At 48.7% G+C, this 27703-nt stretch overlaps 1 protein-coding gene across 1 annotated transcript in view; it reads right to left on the bottom strand.

Annotated features, from left to right (window-relative positions):
* Positions 1-26613, bottom strand: part of PDGFA (platelet derived growth factor subunit A) — a 61392-nt gene extending 34779 nt beyond the window's left edge. The window contains exons 1-2 of the mRNA XM_048494892.1: positions 26057-26613; positions 24175-24271 (exon numbers count right to left, since the gene is read on the bottom strand). Coding sequence (XP_048350849.1) covers positions 24175-24271; positions 26057-26119 — 160 coding nt within the window. The 5' untranslated portion in view covers positions 26120-26613. The remainder of the gene's footprint in view (positions 1-24174; positions 24272-26056) is intronic.
* Between the last annotated feature and the right edge of the window lie 1090 nt (positions 26614-27703).

Here is a 27703-nt window from a genome sequence, read left to right as displayed (position 1 = left end):
CAGCTCAAGAGGCAGAGCGGGGAATCAAACCCGGTTCTCCAGATTAGAGTGCACCTGCCCTTAACCACTACACCACGCTAAGAGACATAACATTTGCCCCCATTCTTTCAGACCCGCAGAGAGCCTATTTGTCAGTCCTTTCTGTCCCTAGCTACTGCTTTTCCAACATGCCTGCATCAAGCCTACGACGTCTGGCCTGCGTGAACAGCCCGGCTCCCGCCCTGCGGCTCCGTCAATAAACCAACCCCTTTCCTTTCAGCTTTCCCGAGGAATCACACCCAACAGAGCCTGCGGTCATGAAATCATTTTCATGCCTCGGGCGTACAGTGAGACGAACAGGCAGAGAGGCCAGGTGCTTTCGAAAGCCTTGAAAGGGAATCGCGTGCCCTCAAGGGCGGAATTTGTTGAGGGGGAAAAAAATCAATTGTGGTTTCCCTTTCAAAATCAGGTAATGTCCTTAGCCTGGTGCCACAGGGAGGTAAGTTTCGGGCAGACCTCACGATCTCACAGCTGCCGAGCAATTTAAAGAGCTTCCAGCCGAGACAACATCTGCCATCGGAACCAGGGTGGTGCAGAGGGGAGCATTTCGGATCCAGGTTCAAGCCCCCACTCAGCCACGGAAGGTCACTGGGTAGGTTTGCCAGCTCCAAATTGGAAAATCGCTGGAGCTTGCAGGGTGGAGACTTGGGAGGGCGGGGCTTAGGGAGGGGAGGGGCCTCAGTGGGGTAGAGGGCCATAGACTCCGCCCTCCACAGCAGTCATTTTGTCCATAGGAATTGGTCTTTGCAGACTGGATATAGGCAACCCTATTGCTGGATGGCTCTCTCTGAGCCTATAGTTGTTGTGCACATAAAATGGAAGCGAATAGAAGAACATTCGACACCTGTATGGAAAGCAGAAGAGTTTGGATTTCTACCCCACCTTTCCCTCCTGTAAGGAGACTCAAAGGGGCGTACAATCTCCTTGCCCTTCCTCTCCCCACAACAGACACCTCGTGAGTTAGGTGGGGCTGAGAGAGTTCCCAAGAACTGTGACTAGCCCAAGGTCACCCAGCAGGCTTCATGTGGAGGAGTGGGGAAAGGTTTTAACCTTGACAGTTTATTATTATTTTGGCCTCGCTGATTTATATTGTAATAGTACAGATATTTCTAGAATTAAAATTATATATTTTTTAACATTGTGCTGGTGTGCTTACCAAGCACATCTGCTACTTTGCACAAGTCACTGCATTGTTCAAAAGAGAAACCCTGAGAAGGGGCCAAAATGCATGAGGATTTCCTTTTCCTTGTGTGCGTGCGCATTGAAATTAGATGGTGTGGTGGTTAAGAGCAGGTGCACTCTAATGTGGAGAACCAGGTTTGATTCCCTGCTCTGCCACTTGAGCTATGGAGGCTTATCTGGGGAACCAGGTTAGCTTGTACACTCCAACACATGCCAGCTGGGTGACCTTGGGCTAGTCACAGTTCTTCTAAGCTCTCTCAGCCCGACCCACCTCATAGGGTGTTTGTTGTGGGTAGGGGAAGGGAAAGGAGAATGTGAGCCCCTTTGTCTCTCCTTACAGGAGAGAAAGCGGGGTATAAATCCAAACTCTTCTTCTTCTAAACGCATGCAACTGGAATCAACAGACTATAAATCCCATTCATCTGCAGCTCCACCTCCCTTGCTTTTGGCCCTACCTTTCTCCCCCAAGGCATCCAAAGTGGCTGTCTTCAAAGTCTTTTTTTTTTTAGATTGTAAGATCCTGGGGGCAGGGACACATATTCTGAGGCACCGTAAAGCCCAGCGCTGTGACGGCCGTTTGGGAACAGCAAGGATAAATAATTACATCCACTACACTATGAGCCATTCGCATCCAGGGCCAAGAACGCGTGTTGAAGCCACTATATACGACACACAGATATCTGTTTGTTTTTAATTTCCCTTTATCCAGAACTCGAAGCGAGGGAGAAATGGGCCTTCGGTTTGACCGATCAAGGTCTTACTATAATGCTCAGATGGGCACGGAGCCCAGTGGTTTTTAAATTACCATTATCGAGTCGTGTTCAAGTTAAATGGGTCTGGAAAGCCGGGTGGGGGATTTGTGCCGAAATAGATCTAATGCAAGACCGTCTTCTCGGGAATTTGTTGCTACTTTCTCCTCCCTGCGATGATCAATCGTCCGCCAAAGGCCCGGCGTCTTTGATTTTTCTCACTTAAGATCCTTCCTGACTAAACTGTCTTTTCTTACTCGGGGTTTTAAAAATAGACCTCGAGACAATCTGGGTGGTGGTTTGTTTGTTTTTTAAAGAGAGAAAAAAAACACAGTGCTGATAATTCTTTTCCTGGCAACCACCCCACCAAAAAATCTGGCACCGCCTCTCAGACAATTACCGTGGAGTGCATCAGATGAGGGCATTCATTCTTTTCCCTTCAGAGCAGCAATAGTTGCAGAGTCTTGAAAACTCTTCCCATTTCAGTCATCTTTTATGGGGTGGTAAGCGGCGTCAAGTCACAGCTGGCTCTGTGGGCCCTTCCACACATGCAGAACAATGGGGGCATCCATTGAAAATGCTGGGGGGAAGAATTAGAACTAATAAAAGGAAACACTTCTTCATGCAATGTGTGATTGGTGTTTGGAATATGCTGCCACTGGAGGTGGTGATGGCTACTAACCTGGATAGCTTTCAAAGGGGCTTGGACAGATTGATGGAGGAGAAGTCGATTTATGGCTACCAATCTTGATCCTCTTTGATCTGAGATTGCAAATGCCTTAGCAGACCAGGTGATCGGGAGCAACAGCCGCAGAAGGCCATTGCGTTCACATCCTACATGTGAGCTCCCAAAGGCACCTGGTGGGCCACTGCGAGTAGCAGAGAGCTGGACTAGATGGACTTTGGTCTGATCCAGCTGGCTTGTTCTTATGTTCTTATGTTCTAATGCACTTTCAATCCACTTTCAACACACTTTGCAGCTGGATTTGACCGAACAGAATAGCAAAATCCAGTTTCAAACAATCGTGAAAGTGGATTGAAAGTGCATCACTCTGCAAGTGCGGAAGAGGCCTGCAGGGTTTTCAAGATAATAGACAGACATTCGGGGGTGTTTTTGCCATTGCCTGCCTCCACCTCACAACCCTGGTATTCCTTGGAGGTCTCCCATCCAAATACTGGCTAGGATCAAGGCTGAGGCTCATTCCGCACATGCAGAATAATGCACTTTCAAACTGCTTTCAGTGCTCTTTGAAGCTGTGCGGAATGGCAAAATCCACTTGCAAACAGTTGTGAAAGTGGTTTGAAAACGCATTATTTTGCGTGTGCAGAAGTAGTGCAAAGTCACCCACCAAGCTTCCACAGCACGAGTGGACTTCCCTGATCCTAGTCTGACACAATAAGCACTACACCCCGCTGGCTCTCATAATCCTACTGTATAATTGAGCCCTGTGTGCCTGACAACAAACCAGAAGCAGCAAGGGCTGCTGGGAAGTGTAGTCTGCCAAAAAAGAGACTGTTTCAACCAGTTTAACTTTATGGACATTAAGCCTGTTTAACTGTAATGCACAACCAGTGAAACCCTCCAGCCCAACTGGTTAAGAGTCTTCCCCTCTGGGGTGATCAGGTATCAAGATTTACATGGTGTAGAATCAACTGCATCAGCTCTGGAATCTTAACTGAATGAAACCTGAAACCATACCATTCTATGGACACCCCCTTCCATGCACAGTAGATGCTAAATCCGTGATGGCGAACCTTTGGCACTCCAGATGTTATGGACTACAATTCCCATCAGCCCCTGCCCTGTAGACCATAACATCTGGAGTGCCAAAGGTTCGCCACCACTGTGCTAAATCATTGGGCCACAACATGGGCCCGTGGCCACCACGATGCCCACTGATGGGTTTCCTGGTATCGCTACCCTCTTCTTCACAGAGGCACTCCTGGCTTTCCCTCACATCAGAGGAGAAGGAAGATCAAGGAGGAGGTCTGTGGAGACGCCCCCCCCCCCCCAACCAGAAGCATTGTGGAAGGATGTTTGGCTTGGAACCCTCCAACGTTTTGTGGTTGGCCGCAACCTCCACAGTGGCCACTACCAGTTCTTGAAACTCCACAGGGTCAACGAAGTTGGGCTTCCCTGAGCAGGAGGGTCAAACTAGACTCAAGGAGACCTGGATTCCAATCATCACTCTGCTACGACGCTAACCCTAAAACATCTCTTTGCACTTTTTCAAGGAAGGGCAAGATAGAATGCCCTGGACGGAGCAACTGACCCACGGTCACCCAGTAAACTCCATGGCACAGCAGGTCCTTGACCCAAGGTCTCCTTGATCATAGTCCAAACGCTCTAACCATTACACCACCCTTGATCCAGATTAAAACGCCAAAAATAAAACAGAACGCAGCAGCATAGAAACAAATAGGAGGAAAAACTACAGTAAGCAACTTCCCATATGTACAATCCTTACAACCACCCTGTAGGTAGGATATCATCATAACCCCGACACACACATGTTGCAGATGGGGTGCTGAGAGAGACCATGACTTGCCCAGAGGAAGAAGAGGAAAGAGGAGGAAGAGAGTGGGAAGGAGGAGGAGGAGGAGGAGGAGGAGGAGGAGAAGAGAGGCAGCGGAGGAGGAGGATTTATATCCCCCTTTCTCTCCTGAAGGAGACAGAAGTTGGCTTCCAAGCTCCTTTCCCTTCCTCTCCCCACAACAGATACCAGGAGCATCCTGATTTGATTCCCATGCTGTAACTTGTGCAGATTAATTCCTCTCCTTTTGGACTGACTCCTGCTAAAATAGTTGAGCTGCGTCTGCCCGTGCATACGCAGAAATTTCTCAGAGGAGAAGGGGGGAAAAGCAGGCTCAGGGGTCAACATTCCAGAGTTGCAATATCTTATTTATGGATATTTCTTGGGAAAATGTGCCATCTGTAGCATTTCCCTTTGCGTGGAGGCAAAGGCCACTTAGAAAGCAAACCCTCACAGTCTGATGCTATCAACTGAAAGATGCAAAGCCAGAAAGCGAGGACTCTGGTGCACAGGATCTGATGTGACATGGGTAAGAACTTCACAACAGCCACAGAAGATCCCACCAGTGGTTCATCTAATCCCGTGGTGGCGAACCTTTGGCACTTCAGATGTTATAGACTACAATTCCCATCAGCCCCTGCCAGCATGGCCAATTGACCATGCTGGCAGGGGCTGATGGGAATTGTAGTCCATAACATCTGAAGTGCCAAAGGTTCGCCACCACGGAATTCTAATCCAACACTCTGTTCATACCATGGCTGAACAGAAGAACGATGAAGAAGATTTTGCATTTATATCTCCCTTTTCTCTCCTGTAATGAGATCCAAGGTGGCCTACAAGGTCCTCTCCCCACAACAGACACACCTTCAAGTGAGGCAGGTGGGGCTGAGAGTTCGGAGAGAACTGTGACTAGCCCTAAAGTCACCCAGCAGGGAGCGTGGAGAGTGCAGGAAACACATCGGTTCACCGGATAAACCTCTGCCACTATGGTGGAGGAGTGGGGGATCAAACCCGGTTCTCCAGATTAGAATCCACCTGCTCTTAACCACTACACCATGCTGGCTCTCAGCTGCCTAACAAACATGGCACAGGGACCACAGTCTTCCCCTGAAATTGCCTCCTGGCGCCGTGTTTCAAAGATTTGCTGCTTCTGAAGATGGCACTTCCTTTTAGCCACCATTAGTAGCCACCAGTGTCCCTTTCCTTCACGAATCTGTCAATAATCCCCTTTTGAGGTTGTTCGCACACAGGGCCCTCACAGCGAATTCCACAAGCCAATTCCCTGTGGAATCAAGCTGTATTTCCTGTTGTCTGTCCTATGCCTTCATAAGAAAATGTATCCTGCTGGTGTTGTGACAAAGTTCATAATGTGATGAACTAGTATATCATGGGACTGTGGCGATTACGTCAGTGTAAACACCTTGCGCAAGAACAGCCTGGGAAGCCACCTTGCAACAACCCTTGGGAGACATCGAGGATTGAAGCCAGTTACCAAAATTTCGGCAAAACCCTCTACAGCTGCAGCGACTCGACTTGGTGCAATCAAATCTGAAGCCCCCTGATTTGTACGGAGCCAGGCCTCTTCCACAAAGGCAGAATAACGCCCTTTCAATCCACCTTCCAAACTGCTTGCAAGGGGATTTTGCTATTCCTCACAGCTGCAAAGTGCATTCAAAGCGGATTGAAAGTGCATTCTTCTGCATCGTGGAACGGTGTACCTTAGACAACCAGCCCTAGTTATTACTGGTTTCCTTGGAGGGCGAGTCTAATCTGGAAAAGCAGGTTCGATTTTCCACTCCTCCAAATGAAGCCTGCCAGGTGAGCCTGGGGCGAGTCATATTTCCCTCAAAACGATCCCAGCCCTTGCAGAGCCAGGCAATGGCAAAATATCTCTGAACATCTCTTGCCTCGAAAACTTTAATAAGGACATTTAAAAAAAAAAGAAAACCCTTCAGGGTTGCCTAAATCAGTTCTGAGTTTACCACACACACACACACACACACTGTAACTTGTATTTGTTTTAACTGTGTGTTTTAATGGTTTTTAAGACATATTTTTATGAAACATTTTTTTAAAAAAAAAATCCATTAGCCTTCTTAGTGGCTCTGGCAAGGGCAGAGAATCAGGGTGGAAATTCCGTAAATAAACAAACCATTTGGGTACTGTGTGGTTTCCGGGCTGTATGACTGTGTTCTAGCAGCATTCTCTCCTGATGTTTCACCTGCATCTGTGGCTGGCATCTTCAGAGGATCTGAAGATCCTCTGAAGATGCCAGCCACAGATGCAGGCGAAACGTCAGGAGAGAGAGACTCTTGCTGAGAATGGCCATAGAACCCGAAACCCTCCAACTACGGAAATCGAATACCAAAATGATTCTGGCTGTCAAAGCCTTCGACAATACATTAAACAAACCATTATTTGGTTGAAAATGTTTTCAGTCCTCTGTTGGTTTGTATGTATATTTTCAAAAGCACAGACAGTGTTGAAAATTATGGCAAAGCTGGGATCCTGACGTCCCAGCTGCTAGCCAATCAGCACCATGGACAGCCACCTACTACAGCAAACCCTCTGCCCCAGGGCCTTCTCGGTAGTGGCCCAGTAATTTTAGACTGTGCCCTCCTGCTCTCAGCAACTATTCAGCTGCTGCCACACTGATTTCTTTATTTCCTCTTTGCTGAGAGGAATTGTTCATCCCTCCTCTTCTTGTTCCTAGTCAAATCATCTTCCTCCCCCCTTTTTATAAAGGCGGTAATGGTTATCATCGATCCCAGCAGCTTGGTTTTAATACCGTTGCTTATTGTAGGAGTTCCATGAAGTATTTTGATACCTCAGCCCTTTGCATGATATTGATTGACTGAAGGGTTTTTCCCCCTTTTAACGGTAGAGAAATGTCTTTACTGCCTCTTTGCTGAGTCTGCAGGCTGTGAGCCTTGCAAATAACTAATCTGTGCATGGTGGAGGGACAGATTATCATCCACCTAAAAGCATCGTAAAAACAAGCTCATTTCTTCTTTCTTCCAGAAATGACCTTGATTCCCGATTATGCGCATACAAATGATACAGAAGAGTTACTTGCGGGCAGCCAAACGAATTTACTTTTATTTAAAAACAACTCCCTTTTCGCAGCCTCCCACAAAATCGTTCCTCCTGAATTTTTTATGCACTGCGGCACTGGCAGTGAAGAACGGGGCCTCTCACACCACTTGTGCTGCTTTGTGTTCATTAAGGTGCCTAAAAATATAGGGTTGGTCGGCGGCTGGGGTTGCTTTTTGCCAAACTGGCAAATGTCCAGCCTGCCGTTGACCAGCTAATGCATCAATACATAGGAGGCCATCCTACGACACTGTGCCAATGCAAAAACAGCTCTTCTGTTTCATGGAGACAGTTTGGAGTGCAGGCCATCTGGATAAACAGGTCAGTTTAACAAAGCCTGCCAGCGATATCTGCCACAGGAAAGCAAGACACGCAAGCTAAATGAACAAGCATTATGACTCTTGTCTCTGGGAAGGGAACCTAGTACACTTTAGTGTGGACAAGGACTCAGTTTAACCCAAGCCAACCACATTTAAATAAGCCATCTTCAGCCTTCGTAGTCTGGAGGTCTTCTGGTAACTCTGGCAAAACTGAATTTGTTCCTCACGGGTGCATATCTTTCCCTTTCTTTCTCTGGAGTGGGCTCCTGCAAAAGAGAGATTCTCAGGTCTTTCGTCACAGCACAGCAGGGGTAGTTTTGGTCCGTACACCTTATCGTGGAAAGAAGCTTGAAGCGTCCACTAAAACTCTGCCCTCTGTGAAGCTTTGGAAGAAGCATGCAAAGTGCTCCTTTCCCGGCTGGTGATGACCTACTGCTCTGTGGTTTCCCCATTCCCTATAATTTCCTTTAAAAAATAACAAAACACCCAAAAGATGCCCCTAGCACAGGGGTCTGCAACCTGCAGCTCTCCAGATGTTCATAGACTACAATTTCCATAAGCCCTGCCAGCGTTGGCCAATTGGCCATGCTGGCGAGACAAACTGTGAGTCCATGTTTAGCATCTGGAAGCCACAGGAGATACAGACCCTACCTAACATAATTCAGCTTGGATCAGAGAATGGGTACCCCATCTCATTTGTTGCAGGGGGATCAATGGCATGCAAGGTTTAAGGTACGAAAAATATCTGCCTGCAATCCTGGAAAAACATTGTGCTGAACCGGCAAATGGTCTCAGTTGGTATAATGTACCTCCATAACCGCGTCAGGTTCGAATCTACCTACCGCATCCATAGGGGCTGGTGGCACTCTTTCTGACACATCAAATTTGGAATGCGTCCAGTTTGGCATCCTCTGTGTGAACTTTGCATTTGTAAATCTTGCTGGAAAGACACACCTTTATTGCTCAAATGCTTTAAAGGGCCCCTGTTAACAAGTTTGGTTGTAGTCCCGAACAGGAGAAGTACCTGGCTTCTATCCTTGTGTTCCTACTACAAAGACTGATGTTCCTGGGTATACAGCTCCTCCCAGAATCATGGCCCAAGTGGGTTTTCCTCCATCTTAAGGTTACTTAAGCCTCAGTTCCAGCCAGAACTGTGGCGGGTCAACTGTTTCATACAAATTGTCTTGGGGGTGTGTGTGGGTGTCTTGGGCTTAATAGTTCTTTTTAACTAGTAAACCAGACCCAAGCCCTAGTGCTGAGGGTAGGGACAACAGTTCTGTTGCCATATCCCATTTAGCCTGATGTCAACATACTTCTTTCTCTTGAAGAGCCCTAATCCATCCCTAGCACCTTGCTGGCAAAACATTATTTCTCATTTATTTCTATTTTCTTGGGGGCAGGAGGGAGCGAGAGAGAGAGAGATTTTGTAGAATGTCTTCCATTCATTATGCTCACCTAATTTCCGACTGTAATTCTGCCCCCTTTCCCCTACCTTTCTCAAGCTCAGATCTCTCTGTCTATTACACTTTTATCCTATCCCTTCATCCAAGGAGCTCAGAACAGTGTTTCATTGCTCTCCCCTCTCCCTTGGCTTTACGAAAGACAAAGTGGCCCAAGATAAGGCACAGAGCTTCAAGGCTGAACAGGAATTTGAACTCGGATCTGTCTGCCTCTCAGTTCAGGACACTGACTGGAAGCAATATTTTTTTTCTTCCTAATGTTTATGGGTGTTGGAAGACAACAAGGACATCCACACACTACACAGCTTGACGCACACCGAAATTGCTGAGGTAATTTTGGAATTACTGTGCATGATAATGTATTTCGGGATGAGGTATTATAGAATAAATGGAAATACCACCCAGGAGGCAGAGATGAACCTTCAGAAATACATAGTGGGGCTGATGACCTGAACCAAGGATATGAGAATAAGGGCATTACAACCACCCCTAATTTCCTCTGTGCTATATACATACATACAACCTCTCGACATGAGGAAGGGGGGGAAACACACATTTGCTGTATCTGCTTACAAGAGGGAAATAAGAGGCAGACAAGATGCAAACCTAGAAGCTGACTTGGCTTATGTACAAAAAGCCACAAGTCCCTGAAATGCATAAAATCCCCATCAACTTCTGTCTTCCAGGAACCCAATGTAGCAAAAGAGGCCACCAGATTTCTCACAAATTGCTCCAGTGTGCCTCGGGCTACAGCAGCCTGTTTCTTATCATCTTTTAGGTTGGCGCTAAAAATGTTAAGAAAATAAGAACATAAGAGAGAGCCTGCTGGATCAGACCAGAGTCCATCCAGTCCAGCACTCCTACTTTACTCGCGAGTAGCCCACCAAGGTGCCTTTAAGGAGCTCACTTGCAGGAATCGAAAGGAATGGCAACCTTCTGCTGTTGCTGCTCCCGAGCACCTGGTCTGCTAAGGCATTTGCAACCTCAGATCAAGGAGGATCAAGACTGGTAGCCATAGATCGACTTCTCCTCCATAAATCTATCCAAGCCCCTCTGAAAGCTATCCAGGTTAGTGGCCATCACCACCTCCTGTAGCAGCATATATATGTTGCGGGTTTTTTTCTAATGCACATGCACAGGTAAACATACACAAGTGGCATCCAAACACACATAGCCATGGCCTACTGAAATAAATAGTAATAATGACAACGTCAACAATATGGTGGTATTATTGGGTACCTGAGCCCCTGCCAGTGTAGTGCAGTGGATAAGAGCGATGAGCTCTAATCTGGAGAATCAGGTTTGATTCCCCACTCCTCCATCTGGGTGGCAGACTCTTATCCAATGAACCGGATTTGTTTCCCCACTCCTACATTCCTGCTGGGCTAGTCACAGTTCTTGGGAACTCTCTCAGCCGCACCTGCCTCACAAGGTGTCTGTTTTTGGGGAGAGGAAGGGGAAAAGTAAGCTTATAGGAGCCCTTTGAGTCTCCTACCACGAGAGAGAAAAGACAGAAGCGATATAAATCGGAGACCTCCTTCTTTTTTTTCTGTCTTAATCCAAGAAAGAAGATTGGAAAATAGCATACAAGCACTACAGACAGAAACCTTGGAGGTAATACGGAAAATAAAGGGATTTCCTATTTGTCTGATGCAAAGGAAGGTTCAAAGTCAAAACCCACCTCCACCGTCTGGGGTGCTTCAGTCTGTTGTGCCACTCTGCTATCTCAACGCCACCTTATTCTCCTGCATGTGTGAACCGGGATCGCTGTTGACCCAGCACAAATGACCACCTGAGAGTTATGGTCAAGAGGAGATCCACTGGGCACAGACAACCAAAAGCGCCCACAAACAACTGCAGAGACACAAAAACCAATAAGTTTATCTCACCCAAAACTAAGGAGGGAGGACTTGCTACCCTTGGAAAGACTCCGACACGAACACGTGCTTTAATTTTTCAAAAGACGGGGATTCTGTGCTGCAGAATCTTCTTGGTTCTGATCAATAAAGCACAGGGCCTGAATTCAGAAATGCCTAGAAAATTGGCAACAGTCGTTCAGGCGTGTCCTTTTATTACGTATGTCCCCATGGAAGCAAAACGTACGCTGCCGTGGCTCCATCCAAGATTAAAAGAGTGCCAATTTACTAATAGCGATGCCATGCAATATCAAGGTTTTACATTATTACCGTTTCTGCAACAGACAGCATCAGTCATCCGTAGAAGAACAGAGTACCACACACCCTTACTTCTTTTTTAAAAATTATTTATCTACTTTTTTTCTTTATGGTCTGCCTTTATCACCAAGGTGGATCACACAGCTAAAAACAACACAACAGGAAACAGGGCAATGCCCACAAACACACAGTGCCATAGAAACTGGATTGCAAAATTAGATAATCCTTAGGAAACTGTGTAATCCGTGCAATGATTCAAGAGGAACAGCGCAACACAACCCAGTATAATAGCAAGGCCATGAGCAATACTACAGAAACTTCTGAAAATGTCTGGAACTTTTCTGGAAAATTTCTGGAACTTCTGGAACAGAATTTCTGCAACTTCTGGAACAGAAGCAGAGTGAAATGGAAGCAAACACCAATATGCAAAACCTGGGCAACAGCTTCTCACGGTTGGCTGTGTTTACTTCCTGGCTGGCTACCATCTTCATCCTCTTGTCCATTCTCTATCTTCTCCTTGACAGCTCCTTGACTGATGGAGCTGTTGCAATGCCACAATGGGTCACGGCGGACAGGGCGTATCAACCTCTGTTACTGTCGGCATAAATCTAGTAGATCTAGATGGCAATTCAGGTGCAACTTCCGTGCAAATAAATTCTAAGCATTTCCTGGAGCAAAACATATTCCTTTTCATAAATGTCCTACGAAGCCATTCTGTTTTCGCACATTGCGTGGAATGATACTGGTTGTGGGAAGTCAGCAGGTCACTCTACCAGGCAGGGAACACCATAGAGAACGTTCGTGAGTAGGGTTTTTTTTAATCTTATTCATTTTCAGGGTAGCTACCTTCAAAAGACCTTGCTCGGAGGAGCAAAGCTGTTTCAACGGAGAAAATGTGTCCTCACCCATGACCTGGATGCAACATACTCTGGTGGTCAGAAACGGGCTGGTATCAATAATCAACATCAGCAGAACTGTGGAACAGGCAATCAGAAAGAGACACTAACCGCTTCACGGCTCAGGAATAGATGATAAAGATCTGAATGGGAGGAAATAATGTGTGCAATTTGCTACAGTCCAAAGCAGTGCTCTGATAGCAGGAAAAGCAAAATTAGCTACACCTTATATATATACATATGCATAAATGTGTACCAAGTCTCAACTAACTTATAAGGACCCCAGTAAGGGCTTTCAAAGCAAATGAGAAGCAGAGATGGTTTGCCATGGTCTTCCTCTGCTGAGCCTTCCTTGGTGGTCTCCCATCCAAGCAGGGACCCTGCTTGGTTCCTAACCCTGCTTAGCTTCCAACTAACCCTAACCCTGCTTAGCTTTCAACTTATGATGACCCCATCAAGTGGTTTTTAAGGAAAGTGAGAAGCAGAAGTCACTGAGCATTGCCTTCCTCTGCAGAGTGTCCCTTCCAAGTATTGACCCCACTTAGTTTCTAAGATCAGTTGAGACTGGGTCACAGCATGCTCCTTTCTCTCCGGAGATATACCGTAAGACCCTTGATAGCAGGATTTGGAGTTCCTCGGTCCTCATTTCCCCAGCTCAGGCTTTCCCATTTATAAAATGGCAATGCCAAAAGTCATAGAATCATAGAGTTGGAAGAGACCCCCAAGGGCCATCCAGTCCAACCCCCTGCCATGCAGGAACACACAATCCAAGCACTCCTGACAGATGGCCATCCAGTCTCTCTTTAAACATCTCCCAAGAAGGAGACTCCACCACACTCCGAGGTGGTGCATTCCACTATCGAACAGCCCTGACTGTCAGGAAGTTCTTCCTGATGTTTAGGTGGAATCCCTTTTCCTTGAACCCATGGTTCCTTGAACCCTTGAACCTTGAACCCATGACTCCTGGTCCTAGTCTCTGGAGCAGCAGAAAACAAGCTTGCTGCCTCACCAACATGGCATCCCTTCAAATATCTAAACAGGGCTATCATGTCACCTCTTAACCTTCTCTTCACCAATCAAACATCCCCAGCTCCCTAAGTCTCTCTTCGTAGGGCATGCATTCAAGTCAACCTTGTTGGACTGATACAAAGGCAACTACCAACAGTTAAAACCCCATTTCACAACAAAGCAGAGTAACAACTTTTCCAATAAATAACAATACAATTTTCCAATAGACTTCAGATGGTGATATACAACCAATCGTTAAGGAGGTAAGAGAGCATATTAGGTAGCAGATCAGAGAGTAGAGGAGGCCAGAATGTCATTTTTAAGGGACAAGGCAACATAAACCCAACCTTCTCTCAGAAACTAACCAAGCTGTATGAAGTTCCTGGAAACGGCAGAGTGAATTCATAGCTTTTACTCTGGATAATGCCTATTAAAAATAATTCACATTTCCTGTCTCCCCCCAATCATGCTGCAGCCGAAACCATGCTTAGTCCAAGTATCCACATTTAAACATAGAGGGGGGCGGGATTTATTAATTTGGCTTCTACCCCATCAAGCCAGGCGCGGGCGAAAAAGAACAGCCGCGGATCAAATGGTATCAGAGAGGGCATTTTAATATTGCAAGCACTCTTAAGAGATCAATTCTCTCATTCAGTCAAAAAATCCACGGACGGATGGGTATAACTATATGCGCACAAGAATCATTCCTGAGTCTGTACAGGAAATATCTTAAGACTTCTCTGTCAGACTGGCTTTGGGGAGCTGTGGAGATTTCAGCTGGGGGTAGACAAAGGGGTTTTACAACAGCTTTCCTTCACCTGTTTCACTGGGTTTATTTATTTCATTGTCTCTCACCCTTTCCCCAGAAACATCTGGTGGAAAACATCTGCCCATCAAGCTTCACAACCATGTTGTAAGGTCATTTAAGCGGAGAGACAGGTTGTAGTCAGAGGCCATGGCTGAACAGGACCTGGGGCTCTGCCGGAGCTGCCCAACATTTTATCCCAGAGTTCCCCAACATGGTACCCGCCAAGCTTTTCAGAAAGGCCAGATATTAGAGAAGGGTCGCAGTTTTGAACAGCAACTGCTTGGATGGTTTAAATTCTGCTATTTTGATGGTTGGACGTTTTATGAGTATTGGTGTTTATTGCCATGACCCACCTTGGAGTGCAGCTTCCCAGGAGAAAGGGAGGTTTATACATGTTTTAAATACACTGCCTCATCCTTTCCCCAAGAAGGGCATATACGGTCCTCTCCTCTTGCAACTATGGCTGAAAGATACATCAAACTTGGGCACAGTTCTAGCAATGATGGTTCTCCACAACAGGGACTTCAAGTTAATTTACAGAATTATCACCCTGGAGGAGGAGGAGGAGGAGGAGGAGTTTTGGATTTATACTCTCCTGTAAGAAGTCTCAAGGTGGCCTACAAGCTCCTTTCCCTTCCACTCCCCACAACGGACACCTTGTGAGGCAGGTGGGGCTGAGAGAGTTCTGACAGGACTGTGTCTAGTCCAAGGTCGCCCAGCAGGAATGTAGGAGTGCAGAAACACATCTGGTTCACCAGATAAGCCTCTGCCACTCAGGTGGAGAAGTGGGGGAATCAAACCCGGTTCTCCAGATTAGAATGCACCTGCTCCTAACCACTACACCATGCTGGCACCCCCTCTTCCCACCACCCCTGTAAGATAGGCCACCTTGGCCTCATAGGAGCTCAGCAATCTTTTGGATCAGTGAAGACATACCTCTGGCTTCCATTTGCAAGGTCATTTACTTCTGTCAGGCAGTTATCATCACTCCTGCAATCTCGAGTCTGTGCATTCCACTAGCTTCCTCTTGCTTACCTTGCCTCCCTTTATCCCTCTCAGGAGGTCCCCTCCCTTCTGGGAGCTCCCTGCTCCAGCCTCCTAGTGGCTGGCGTGCTGTCTGTCAAGCCCTGCCAAGCTGGGACTGGCTCGTCAGCTTTCCTGGCCCGCCCCCTTGACTGCAGCCTGGCTAGGCCGCTGCTGGCCCCGCCCCAATTTCTAAGGCTGCTGAGTACTGCTCATTGCAGCTTGGTCAGGGCTGTGCAGCCTCCACTCTTTTCCCTGCATCTGTTGAGGCTTGCTGCTGTCTGTTCTCTGCAGTTTCTTCCCTGCCCCTGCTGGTAAGTCCGAAGGTGGGGCTGTCAGTTGTGAGGTGCTGCAGGGTCCCTGGATGGGCATCTGTGATGAGGAGGATGGAACGGGTGCTGGGAGGCAGCCCTGTCCCTGGACACCCCCTTAGGGGTGGGAGGTGGGCTGGAACATCTGTCTGGCATGCAGAATATCCCAGATACGATCCCCTGCCATCTCCAGTTGAAGGAATCAGGGAGAAGGTGACATTAAAGATATCCATCTTAGATCGTGGCAAACCACAGCCAGTTTGAGTGGAATCCAGTTTGAGTGGAATCCGACCCTAATGCACCTAGGGTCTGGTTCAGTCTAAGGAAACTTCATGAGATCTCACAGAAAGCCTTCAATTCCATTTTGGAAGAAACACGGGATGCAAAATCTACAAATGTAAGCATTTAAAACGAGCCCAACTGATAAATTATTTCCCACTGAAACACACAGTGCAAAGATTTATTTTAGAATAGGTTCAAACAGAAAAAATATGGAAAGGACGCAAACAAACAATTGGCGACTTCTGGGTTCACGGGAGTCACACCATCGCTTTGCGTCAAAAATCAGACTGCACACAGTCAAAACGCAAATTGTAACCGTGAGAATAGAATGGGCACCAGTCGCAATGCCCAAAGACAATGTAAGCTTTTATGAAGGAAAAATAGTTAATCTAGAGACAGGTTTCCTGAATAACAAAATCCCTGCTTCATTGGGAGAAAAGTTCCCACCATCTTCAGCAAAGAATTATACTTCTAGTGAAAGGACAATCTCCTCCTCAAAATGAAGTTGTGTAGCAGAGTGATGGTAATATTTTCATAAACCCAGAGTTCGCCACTGTTTATTGCCTTTCCATGTTTTCTGTTTGCACCTATTCCAAAATATATTAAATGTCTGCACTCCTTGTTACCAAATAGTAGCCTGAGTCTAGTGTTTTTCATTCATTTGTGTAGCTTCGCCCACTCTACTGTTCGGTGTGTATATTATCCACTGAAACGCACACCACTTATTCTCATGTAAAGCTTTCCGAAGCAAGATGTCACAAATATCCTGAGCAGCAGTGGCGTAGTGGTTAAGAGCAGGTACATTCTAATCTGGAGGAACCGGGTTTAATTCCCCGCTCTGTCGCTTGAGCTGTGGAGGCTTATCTGGGGAATTCGGATTAGCCTGTGCACTCCAACACAGGCCAGCCGGGTGACCTGGGTCTAGTCCAGTGATGGTGAACCTTTTCGAGACCGAGTGCCCAAATTGCAACCCAAAACCCACTTATTTATCGCAAAGTGCCAACACGGCAATTTAACCTGAATACTGAGGTTTTAGTTTAGAAAAAACAGTTGACTCTGAGGTGTGCGTTACTTGGGAGTAAGCTTGGTGGTAGTCGGTGGTTTTGCTTTGAAGCAATCATGCAACTCTTCCAATGGGTGAATCACGACCTTGGGAGGGTTTACTCAGAATCAAGCCCCATTGCCAGCAACCGAGCTTACTCCCAGGTAAAGGATCATGCTTTAGTTCTTCACATGAAAATCAGTGGGGCTTATCAGCGCTTAACAGGGTTATCTACACTGCTTCCCCAAAACTAGGTCTTAAGTTTAATGCTAATAATCGAGCCCAGTGGCTCAGGCCAGCCTAGATGTGTGGGGGGGGGGACAACTCTGTTTGCGCGTGCCCACAGAGAGGGCTCTGAGTGCCACCTCTGGCACCCATGCCATAGGTTCACCACCACTGGTCTAGTCACAGTTATTCTGAGTTCTCTCAGCCCCACCTACCTCGCAGGGTGTTTGTTGGGGGGGGGGGAAGGGAAATGAGATTGTAAGCTCCTTTGAGTATCCTTACAGGAGAGAAAGGGGGGATATAAATCCAACTCTTCTTCTTCTGATTGTGAGCTGGCATTCCTTAAAGACTTGTCGCGTACTCTAGGGAGGTCTGATTCTGGGGAATACTCAAAGCCACAACATTCCAGTGGACTTCCTACTGTGTTACAAGACCAGATCATAAAAGAACAATCTGACCTCCTTTTCTCGCACAAACACACACACACACACACACACACAAAGATAGAAAGCTTGATAAGCAGTATGTGAAGTTTATTTTTTTTAAATGATGCCAGATGATCTGGAGGCGTGGTTTCTAATTTTATGAGGAAGAATTATCATTCATCCCTCCGGTAAAATGCAGAGTCAAAAATCTGTTGGAAAGCAAGATAGGATAGAGACTCTCTTGACTCAACAGTTCCCAGGGGGAAACCGTATTGCTTGCTTTACTGAGGCCCCTTCCGCACGTGCAGAATAAGGCACTTTCAATCCTCTTTCACAATTGTTTGCAAGTGGATTTTGCTCTTCCGCACAGTCAAATCTAGCTGCAAAGTGCATTGAAAGTGGATTGAAAGTGCCTTATTCTGCATGTGCGGAAAGGATCTGAAAAAGAAACAGCATATCCTTTATGTCCATGGTGGCGAACCTTTGGCACTCCAGATGTTATGGACTACAATTCCCATCAGCCCCTGCCAGCATGGTCAATTGGCCATGCTGGCAGGGAACTGATAATAATAATCCATAACATCTGGAAATTCGTATTCCACAGACAAGGCCCCTCTGCGGATTATCTTCAGGAAAGTCAACCTCTTATATGTCAAAAGCGATGCTGAGACACACGAATACTTCCCAACAAATTCATGGGATCACTCTGTTGGAAGCATTGGAAAATACGAGCACAAGTCAATGGGGAATCCAACCGTCCACTAAGTATCCTTCTTTCACAATAAGGAAACTTCCTCCAAGTAGATTGCAAGCGCCAGCAAGCCAAAAGGAAAGATTTGAGTGTGTCCATATTAATGAATTAATTAAAAGATTTAGCAAACTTTGCTCAGTTGAGTGGTACAATGGGGCTAAAAATAAAATATAAATAAATAAAATCCTCCCCAGTGATTCTTCACAGGGCCATGAGGGTTTTCTACCAATCTTGAAGGACATTCAGAACTTTCCAGGGCAAATTGGGAGGACGGAGGGGGTCTGCAGATGAACAGATGGAGCTGTCTTATCCCAGGCTACCACAGGCTCTGTCCCTGCTGACTACTAGCTGCTTTCTACAACCTCAGCCACAACTGAGTTGCTTCATTGCTGGGAAGCTGAGACTTTCTGTTTGCAAAGACAAGGCCCTGCCGCTGAGTCAGACAATCCTTGCAAGAGAGCTGGCCAAGCTAACCTCTTGTCAACTCTGGCTGGCAGCCGCTGTCCAAGTTCTGATAGGCAAATCACTGGTACTCGACATCCAGTCAAGTGCAAATGCCAACAACTGAACTCAGGCCTTCTACATCAAAGAACCATAGAATCATAGGCCCCTTCCGCACCCGCAAAATAATGCATTTTCAAACCACTTTCACAACTGTTTCCAAGTGGACTTTGCTATTCTGCACAGCTTCAAAGAGCACTGAAAGCAGTTTGAAAGTGCATTATTCTGCATGTGCGGAATGAGCCATAGAGTTGGAAGAGACTCCAAGGGCCATCAAGTCCAACCCCCTTCAATGCAGGAACACACAATCAAAGCACTCCTGACAGATGTTCATCCAGCCTCTGTTTAAAAACCCCCAAAGAAGGAGATTCCACAATTCTCCAAGGCAATGAATTCCACTCTCAAACAGCCCTGACGGTCAGGAAGTTCTTCCTAATGTTTAGGTGGAATCTCTTTTCCTTCACCTTGAATCCATTACTCTGTGTCCCAGTCTCTGAGGCAGCAGAAAACAAGCTTGCTCCCTCACCGACATTCCATACCTTCCAATATTTAAACATGGTTATCATGTCACCCCTTAACCTACGCTTCTCAAGGCTAAACATCCCCAGCTCCCTAAGCCTCTCTTCATAGGGCACGGACTCCAGACCCTTTACCATTTTGGTTGCCCTCCTCTGGACCCGCTCCAGCCGGTCAATATATAGCCCGTCCCAGCTTGTCAATATCCTTCTTGAATTGCGGTGCCCAGAACTGTACACAATATTCCAGGTGAGGTCTAACCAATGCAGAATAGAGAGGTACAATTACATCCCTCGATCTTGGTTGTATATTCCTATTGATACAACCCAGAATCGCATTGGCTTTCTTGGCCGCCGCATCACACTGCTGACTCATAGCAGTGGCCTTCTCAGCCAAGGCAGGTACCTAAATGCCTGCTCTTTTGAGGCTGATTGTGGTATCTGGGAACCTCCTATGGAGGCCCTGACTCCACTGCATCAGGTTTTATCCCTCAGCCCTCCTCCTTGGTCCTCTACCTTCTTAAGACCTACAGAGCAAACTAAATGTACACACTTGAATGACCCAAGCCATCCTCTTCCAATACTGCAGCAGTTCCAAGTGATATCTGCCCAAGGCCATCTCATATCACTGACTCGTGGAAGAAAAAGAAGACGGCAGCTCATTTCAGACACTACGTTAAACTACAGTTTGTGCCTACTGTACTTCAAAATCCAAACCATGGGTTAACCTTACAAACGCCCAACTCGGGTTTACAGAGCCGCCTTTTGGCTTACGTTTCCCATCAGTTTCATTCCACTCCCAACTCCATGCTGAAGGCAGAGCGATGGCCACAACTATGGTTTGTCAACTCAGACATCACTCCATCAGTGGGGTAGTGGTTAAGACCAGGTGTACTCTAATCTGGAGGAACCAGGTTTGATTCCCCGCTCTGCCGCCTGAGCTGTGGAGGCTTATCTGGGGAATTCAGATTAGCCTGTGCCCTCCCACACATGCCAGTTGGGTGACCTTGGGCTAGTCACAGTTCTTCTGAGCTCTCTCAGCCCCACCTACCTCACAGGGTGTCTGTTGTGGGGAGGGGGGGAAGGGAAAGAAGCTTGTAAACCCCTTTGAGTCTCCTTGCAGGAGAGAGAGGGGGGATATAAATCCAACTCTTCTTCTTCCAAACCAAAGTTAGCACAAATCATGGCTTGCAAACTCACATCAAAACTCACTGCATTTCAGTTTGCCACTAGATGGTGGGGGGAGAGCCTCAGACAATACATTAATCCACAGGCTGGGGTGGCAACATCTGAACATAGTTCCCAAAAATGGATGTTTTGCCCTGAGATGACATCTTTCTTCGTTCTTATTATTCAGCGTGAAGAGTGGTAGACTCAAATCAGGAGAACCAGATTTGATTCCCCACTCCTCCACGTGAGTGGCAGACCCTTATCTGGTGAACTGGATTTGCTTCCCTGCTCCTCCCTGTGAAATCTGCTGGGTGACCTTGGGCCAGTCACAGTTCTCTCAGGACTCTCTCAGCCCCACCTGCCTCCAAAGGTGTCTGTTGTGGGGAGAGGAAGGGAAAGGAGCTTGTAAGCCACCTTGAGTCTCCTTACAGGAGAGAACAGTGGGGTATAAATCCAAGCTTTTTCTTCTTCCTCTTCAGAGGTCTAATCAACCGCACAATCCTCATTTATTTCAGTGGGGTTTGCACAAAAGTCAAATTCAGTGAAGTCATACTCAAGGACATCGATGTGAAAAGAGGGTAAGGATGAAAACGGGTCCCTACAGATCTCAACATCAGTGTCAAATCAAAACTGGGCATGGAAACTTGGTTCAGGAAAAGCAGCTACCCTACGCACAGGAATCTGAATTTCTTGCATAAATAAATACCGCTCAAACTTTCTTTAGATCAGGGGTCTTCAAACTATGGCTCTCCAGATGTTCATAGACTACAATTCCCATGAGCCCCACCCCTTGGCCATGCTGGCAGGGGCTGATGTCCATGAGTATCTGGAGAACTCAGATTGAACCTAAATAAATAAAGAGAAGTTGTAGTACAGGAACCGTACTGCTCTAGAGATTCCCATTTGTGTGCAAAATTCTGAACGAGCAAAAGCTTAGCCCATAAAGTGCAACTGGACTCAAAGCGAGCTCTTCTGCCGCAGATCAACTGGTTACCCTCCTGAAATGAGCTTCCTTGTGGTTCAAACGGCTACCAAGTCACAGGCAATTCGTGACAACCCTCTGGGTTTTCAAGGCAAGAAGAAGAGTTTGGATTTATATCCCCCCTTTCTCTCCTGCAGGAGACTCAAAGGGGCTGACAATCTCCTCGCCCTTCCCCCCTCACAACAAACACCCTGTGAGGTAGGTGGGGCTGAGAGCTCCGAGAAGCTGTGACTAGCCCAAAGTCACCTAGCTGGCGTGTGTTAACAGATGTTAGTTGCGTAGAAACCCTGGTCTTTCTCGGCACTCTCCCATCCAAGTACTAACCAGGGTTGGCTGACCCTGGTTTGCTTCCAGGATCAAGCTGTATCCTACCTGATTTCCACCATGGATGCCCAAACGCCATCTACAGAGTTCCCACTCATTCCCAACCAAACTCATATCAACTCCAGCTTCAGCTAAGGTTGTGGGATTATGTGAATTCCTATCACAGTGGTGGCGAAACTTTTGGCACTCCAGATGTTATGGACTACAATTCCCATCAGCCCCTGCCAGCATGGCCAATTGGCCATGCTGGCAGAGAGCTGATATCGTAGTCCATATCATCTGGAGTGGGATGCACCACCGGTCCTATCATAACCTGGACGGGCCTCGCTGAAATGAACGGGTTTTACTTTCATGCAAGTCCTGACGGTTCCCACGAGACTTGCACAAAACAGCTTCCCGGTGGACTGGGCCTTTAAGCCAGCGACTTGGACCCGCAGAAAGCACAGTACGCTCCAGCAGACAATCCTAAGACCACAGTTGACATTAAGCTTCCAAAAGGCCCTGCGATTCCTTCCTCCCCCCCGCCACCAAAGCCTAACAACTATGCCTTTGTTTAAAAGAAGTGCCTCCACTATTAATAACACAAGTAACGACTTGCCAGATTCTTGGCTCCAGATACGAGATGGGTTGTGACTTTCCCTTCGGTTTCCCTTGAAGGTTTCTTTGTTTGTTTCGTGTTTTTGCAAAAAACGAACCAAAGCAATCCCACCCCAAACACGCTGCGCGTCGTCCAGGTGATGTTCGCATACAGGATTGACAACACGCACCAGATTAAGCTTATCGATAAGACGGGTCCATCGCGGCATGTAAAATTATTGCTAAACCGCACAAGGTGTCCGCACCGAATCTCCTGAGGCCGGCCTGTTTTGCAAGTCAGCCCTGATAGTTTGGAAGTTCAGTGGAAAAACTTTCTGGTCAGAAGGATGAGTTTATGTTCTCTTTCTCTTGCAAACCCGCCATCGTGCAGAGACGTGACTTCATTCACAGGCCCAGCATGGAATATTTTCATAAATGACTCTGAGGCGGCGGATTTTAAAGATAACAGCACAGTGGCATGGTTTGCAGGCAACGTGATGGGAATTCTTCCCAGCTAGAGGAATTACCTTGGGAAAAAATATATATATGAAAACTCACCAAAATAGAAAGCCACATCCGGCTACAAGCCAGCTTATCTTAGTGGGGTTTACCAGGGGAGGGAATTAAAATGCAAGGCTATCTAGCTTTATGAGACCGCTGGGTTCTGAAACAAGATGAAGAAATCTGGAAACACACACAAATATCCCGGACGTGTATTTCGAACAGGCCTAGCATCGCTTTGCCAGTCTTTCAGCTGAGGCACTTCAAAACCCAGCTTTAGGCGTCTTTGCCCTGTGGGCTGAGCACCACAGAACGGCCACCCTCCGCAATTCAAACACAACGCGTTGAAATGGAGCCATTGCACAATCGATTCCCCACCAACAACGGGACCTGGACGACACACGTGCATGTATGAACCTAACCCTGTTCAATCAAAAACAAAGGGATCTATCTAAGCAGGAGGAGCAGGGAATCATAGAATCGTAGAGTTGGAAAAGACCCCAAACAAATCCAGTTCACCAGATCAGACCCTGCCGTTCCTATGGAGGAGTGGGGAATCGAACCTCGTTCTCCAGATTAGCGTCCACCTTCTCTTAACCACTCCCCCACACTGGGTCTCTTGGTTCCGCATAGGACTGCACGGTTGAGCATCCACCTCAGTTATCTAGCTGTAAAGTGGGCCTTCTCCAAAAGATTGCTAACCACGCACCGTCAAGCATGTTTTCCACATTAAAGCACCGCAGAAACAAATCCCGCTCGTGTTCTGCAATGCCCCAAAGCCATCTGGGAATGAGAATCCATCTTGCCATTAGGTTCCAAGCAGTACCAGGCCGGCGCAACCAGTATTTAAAAAAAAAACCCGAGCGCTTTTGAACTAGGAGCATGGATAGATTGATCAATGCATTCCTTTACAATACCCGGGACTGCAAGGACTCAAACGCCGTGTTAGCAGGGCTGGAATCTGTGGCTCCCTGTCCAGGCCGAAATGTTCCAGCAGCTCCAGAGAACTCCTGACTCAGCCGGCCGCCCCCGAGGGCTGACCTTTGGGTTACATCAGGCTGCCCAGATCAGAACTGAATGAAGGGCGGAATGGAACACATTTAGGACACCCCAACCCCCACCCACCCACCCACCCACCCACCCAGGAAACTGACACCCGTCCAGAGCAGCTGGGGCTTCCCTGAGCACAGCCACCCCCTCCAGCAAACAGGATTCGGAACAGATCGGCGCAGGCATTTTTTTTTTCCAGTCCAAGGAGGAAGAAAGGCAGGAGAATAATTTACCTACGGAGTCAATCTCCAGGAGGCGCTGCAGGTCACGGATGCTGTGGATCTCGCTGTGAGCCAGCCTTTCGATTACTTCTTGGGGAATCTCAGCTTCCTTTAGAAAAAAGGGGACAAAACCGGCCAATCATTCTCTCCCCAAATGGGATCTGTGGCTCACTCTCCAGGCCGACCGGCCACCCCAGCCCCACCACAACACTGCTACATAAACCAAGGAGGAAACAGGTTTGTTTGTTTGTTTCTCCTCTCCCCAAACAAGGAGAAAATCTTGCAACTGCATCCAACCGGACAGCCCTGCCTACAGTCGGCAAATCTAGCAGGTGTCCAACAGGATCTTTTCCCAGGAAGCAAGACCAGCTCCAGAGCCTCTTATTCCAGGGAAGATCCGTGCATTTGTGCTTCTCTCTTCCTCCACCTTCACCCGGAAATCTTCCCCAAAATCTGGCAAAAGGGAAAACCAGCCACACGGAATGCCACAATCCCGAGCATGGGCATGTTTAGTGGGGAAGACCATAGTGCCCAGATGGTTCGCTACCCCCCTGCGCATGCTTTGGAGCGAGAAGGGGGTCCATCCCCCCCCCAAAATCAATGGGACTGACTCATGAGTAAGCATGCTTGCAGTCGGGTGGGTGTCACTGGAGCCGTCCAGACCATTAGCAGCAATGCTAGGTGCCTTGCCCACCCAGGACTTAACCTTCCACTGGAGTCAACGGAGTTTCCTTCTGAGTAAACCAAGCTGGGAAAAGGCTTTCCTGGCTGTAGATGCGGGGATCCGTTTGCGGGGGAATGTGACCCTCCTCCAAGCCTTTCCAGCCGCCAGAAAAACCAGGGTCACTTTTCCCTCCTTCAATTTATCTTTTTCCAATCAAATAATAATCATAATAAAATTGGGGGGAGGGGGCAGTGATGGAATGATGATCCCTTTTGACCAAATACAAGGTTTTCCCCCAAAAACAAACCGGACCTGCCGTTCAAAAAAGTCCACAAGCAATTCAGCTTGCCCCCTTCTCTCCCCCCCCCCCCCACAGCTATTTAATTCTCACAAATCTTCCCCCAGCAAAAGCCACCTGTAATGAATCCTCAAGGGGGGCGGGCGGGCGGGCGGGAGGGAGGGGGCGGCAGAGGGATTAAGGGGGTCCCTCCAGCTGCTAACATGTAAGAGTGGAAACCCAAGGGGCTGGAACTGACTTTAAAACATCGATTCCCCCTTTGCCCCCCCCCCCCGCAAAGAGACTGCCACTCTCAAGCGCCCAGCGAGCACATCTCAGTCTTATTTGCCTAGATTTTTCTCTTTTGCCCTTATAAAGAGAATTTCTAACCTGGGTGGGAGGAAGGGGGGGTCAGCTCTTCCCCCCCCCCAACACCCCATGGAATTGCAACCCAGATTCAACCCCCCACCCCCCAATAAGAAAAGCAAGGCTCCCAATCGCTCTGCCGGCTGCGATTTTCGCAGTTTCATCCTAGTTTCTCATTAACAGGAAACAGGGCGATGCAAGCCGTCGCCTCTCTCTGCGCCGCCCGATCGCCCTCCCCGACTCCACGCCTCGCCTGGGCCGAGCAGCCCAGACGGCGCGCGTTCACACAGGCGGCCGCCAACACGCGTGTCGCCTGCTGGGCGTGCAAAGAAAAACACCACCCAATTTTTTTTGTGCAAAGAATCTCGCAGAGGTCTCGCGGCCGACGGATCGGGTCCCTCCTCCCCTGTTGCGTTCCCGCCCCCCCCCCCCCCAATGTTTGCCCCTCTCCGACTCTCCCGGGGAGTCAGGGCCCGCGCCTGCAATGACTTGCAGCCCCTTTTAGTTGCTGGGGGGGAGGGGAGGCAATCTGCCCCCCCCCCTCGCCCCATGCAAAAACAAACACACCAGGCTTGAAGCAGCCCTACCTCCGCAAACGCGGCGACCAGGTAGCACAGCCCGAGGAGCCAAACGCCGGCCTCGATCCTCATCGCGCCCTCCGCCCGTGTAGCGTCGCAAGGGTGCTGCGAAGGAGCGCCAGCCCCGGTCTTTGGGCCGGCCAAACATACACCATCCCTCGCCGGCGGGGGAGCAGCCAGCGGGGGGGTCCCTCCGGCCGGCACCTTCGCCCCCTCTTGGCCAGCTGGGTGGGGGGGAAAGGCGGCTGGGTGGGTGGGTGGGTGGGTGGGAGGGGGGGTCCCTCTTCTCCCTCCCCCCCCGCCTCCAAAAACACAGGGCTGGGGGGAGATCCGGAGAGCGAGGCGGGAGGGGGCCCCGCTAGACCCGCCGGCCCTCCTGCATGTTGGCGGCGAGCGGCGGAGCGAAGTGAAACCCCAGCGGGCGGCGATCCCGGAGCCGCGCAGCCGAAACGCCCATCACCTGCTTGGAGACAGCTCGCCCCCTTCCAGACAGGCAGCGAGTTACCAGCCGTCCCTCCTTCCTCGCCGCCCCCCCCCTCCAGTTTATACCCAGCCCACCCCCGAGCCAAAGAGGCAAGGCACAGTTGCTGGAGACAGACACGGGGAGAGTCGGGGCGGGGGGGGGGTCGCTTCTCTCCGGCGCAGACGTCTCTGCACACCCACGCCCCTCGGCCAGGCAGACTCGCGAGCCAGACCGGCCATGCAAGCCCCTCCGCCGCCCCCCCCCCCACCCCACCCCACCCGGGCCAGGATCTCAACCCCCCTCCCTTCCAAAAAACGACGATTATTTTGCAAATGGGAAAGCGATCCGGAGTCAGACCGGATCCGGCTCGCCGTGCGGAGCGAAACCCAGCATGGAACCGGGCGGGCTGCGGAGAGACTTTATTTTTTTTCCGCCTCCACTTTGGAAGGGAGAGATCAGACGCGAGTTGTGATGATTGTTGTTGTGAGTGTGGTGATTATTTAACGTGCGTGCTATCGCAGCCGCTGGCGTGACAATTTCTCCTTGCTGCTGCTGCTGTTGTTAGTATTAGTATTAGTATTATTAGTGCAAGGGGATTGTTCCCCCTCCCCCCAGGCAAACTCGGAAGAGTTAGGGGCGAGGGCGGGTCTCTCGTGAGTGTGCAAGAATCCCGAGGGGGGGGATATGCCACGGGGGGGGGGGGTTCCCCTCCGTCCTTTGCACCCAGCTTCACCCCCCACCCCTCTTTTGCAGCTGCTCGCCACAGCAATCTGCAACCAGACCAGGGCATTCACCGCATTGCAAAGAGAGAGAGAGAGAGAGAGAGAGAGAGGAAAACCTGGAGCAAAACACCCCCCAGGAGACGCACACCGGCAAACGCACCCCCCCCCCCGAAAAAGACTCGGGAGGGAGTGGCAGGGGAGGAGAGAGGAGAGGGGAGGGGGCTCTTTTGAAACAGGGAGGTGGGGGGTCTAACGTCTTCACGATCTGGTCACCTCGCCCTGGGTTTCTCTGCGGCACTGGGGAGGGAGGGGTCGAGCAGGCTTCTGCGCAGACCCCCCCCCCCACACACACACACACACAGTTCGACCCTGGAGAAATCCACCTCCCATTTGGTTTCGGACTCGCCAGGGTTGTGCCAGCAAGGGAGGGTGGAGTGGGGGGGGGGATGACTGACAGCTGTCAAGGGAGTG

Source organism: Sphaerodactylus townsendi, linkage group LG04, assembly GCF_021028975.2.
Source record: "Sphaerodactylus townsendi isolate TG3544 linkage group LG04, MPM_Stown_v2.3, whole genome shotgun sequence".
In the NCBI taxonomy this organism is placed as follows: domain Eukaryota; kingdom Metazoa; phylum Chordata; class Lepidosauria; order Squamata; family Sphaerodactylidae; genus Sphaerodactylus; species Sphaerodactylus townsendi.
Note: the sequence above shows the minus strand (reverse complement) of the source record. Positions and strands in the feature narration are given on the sequence as shown.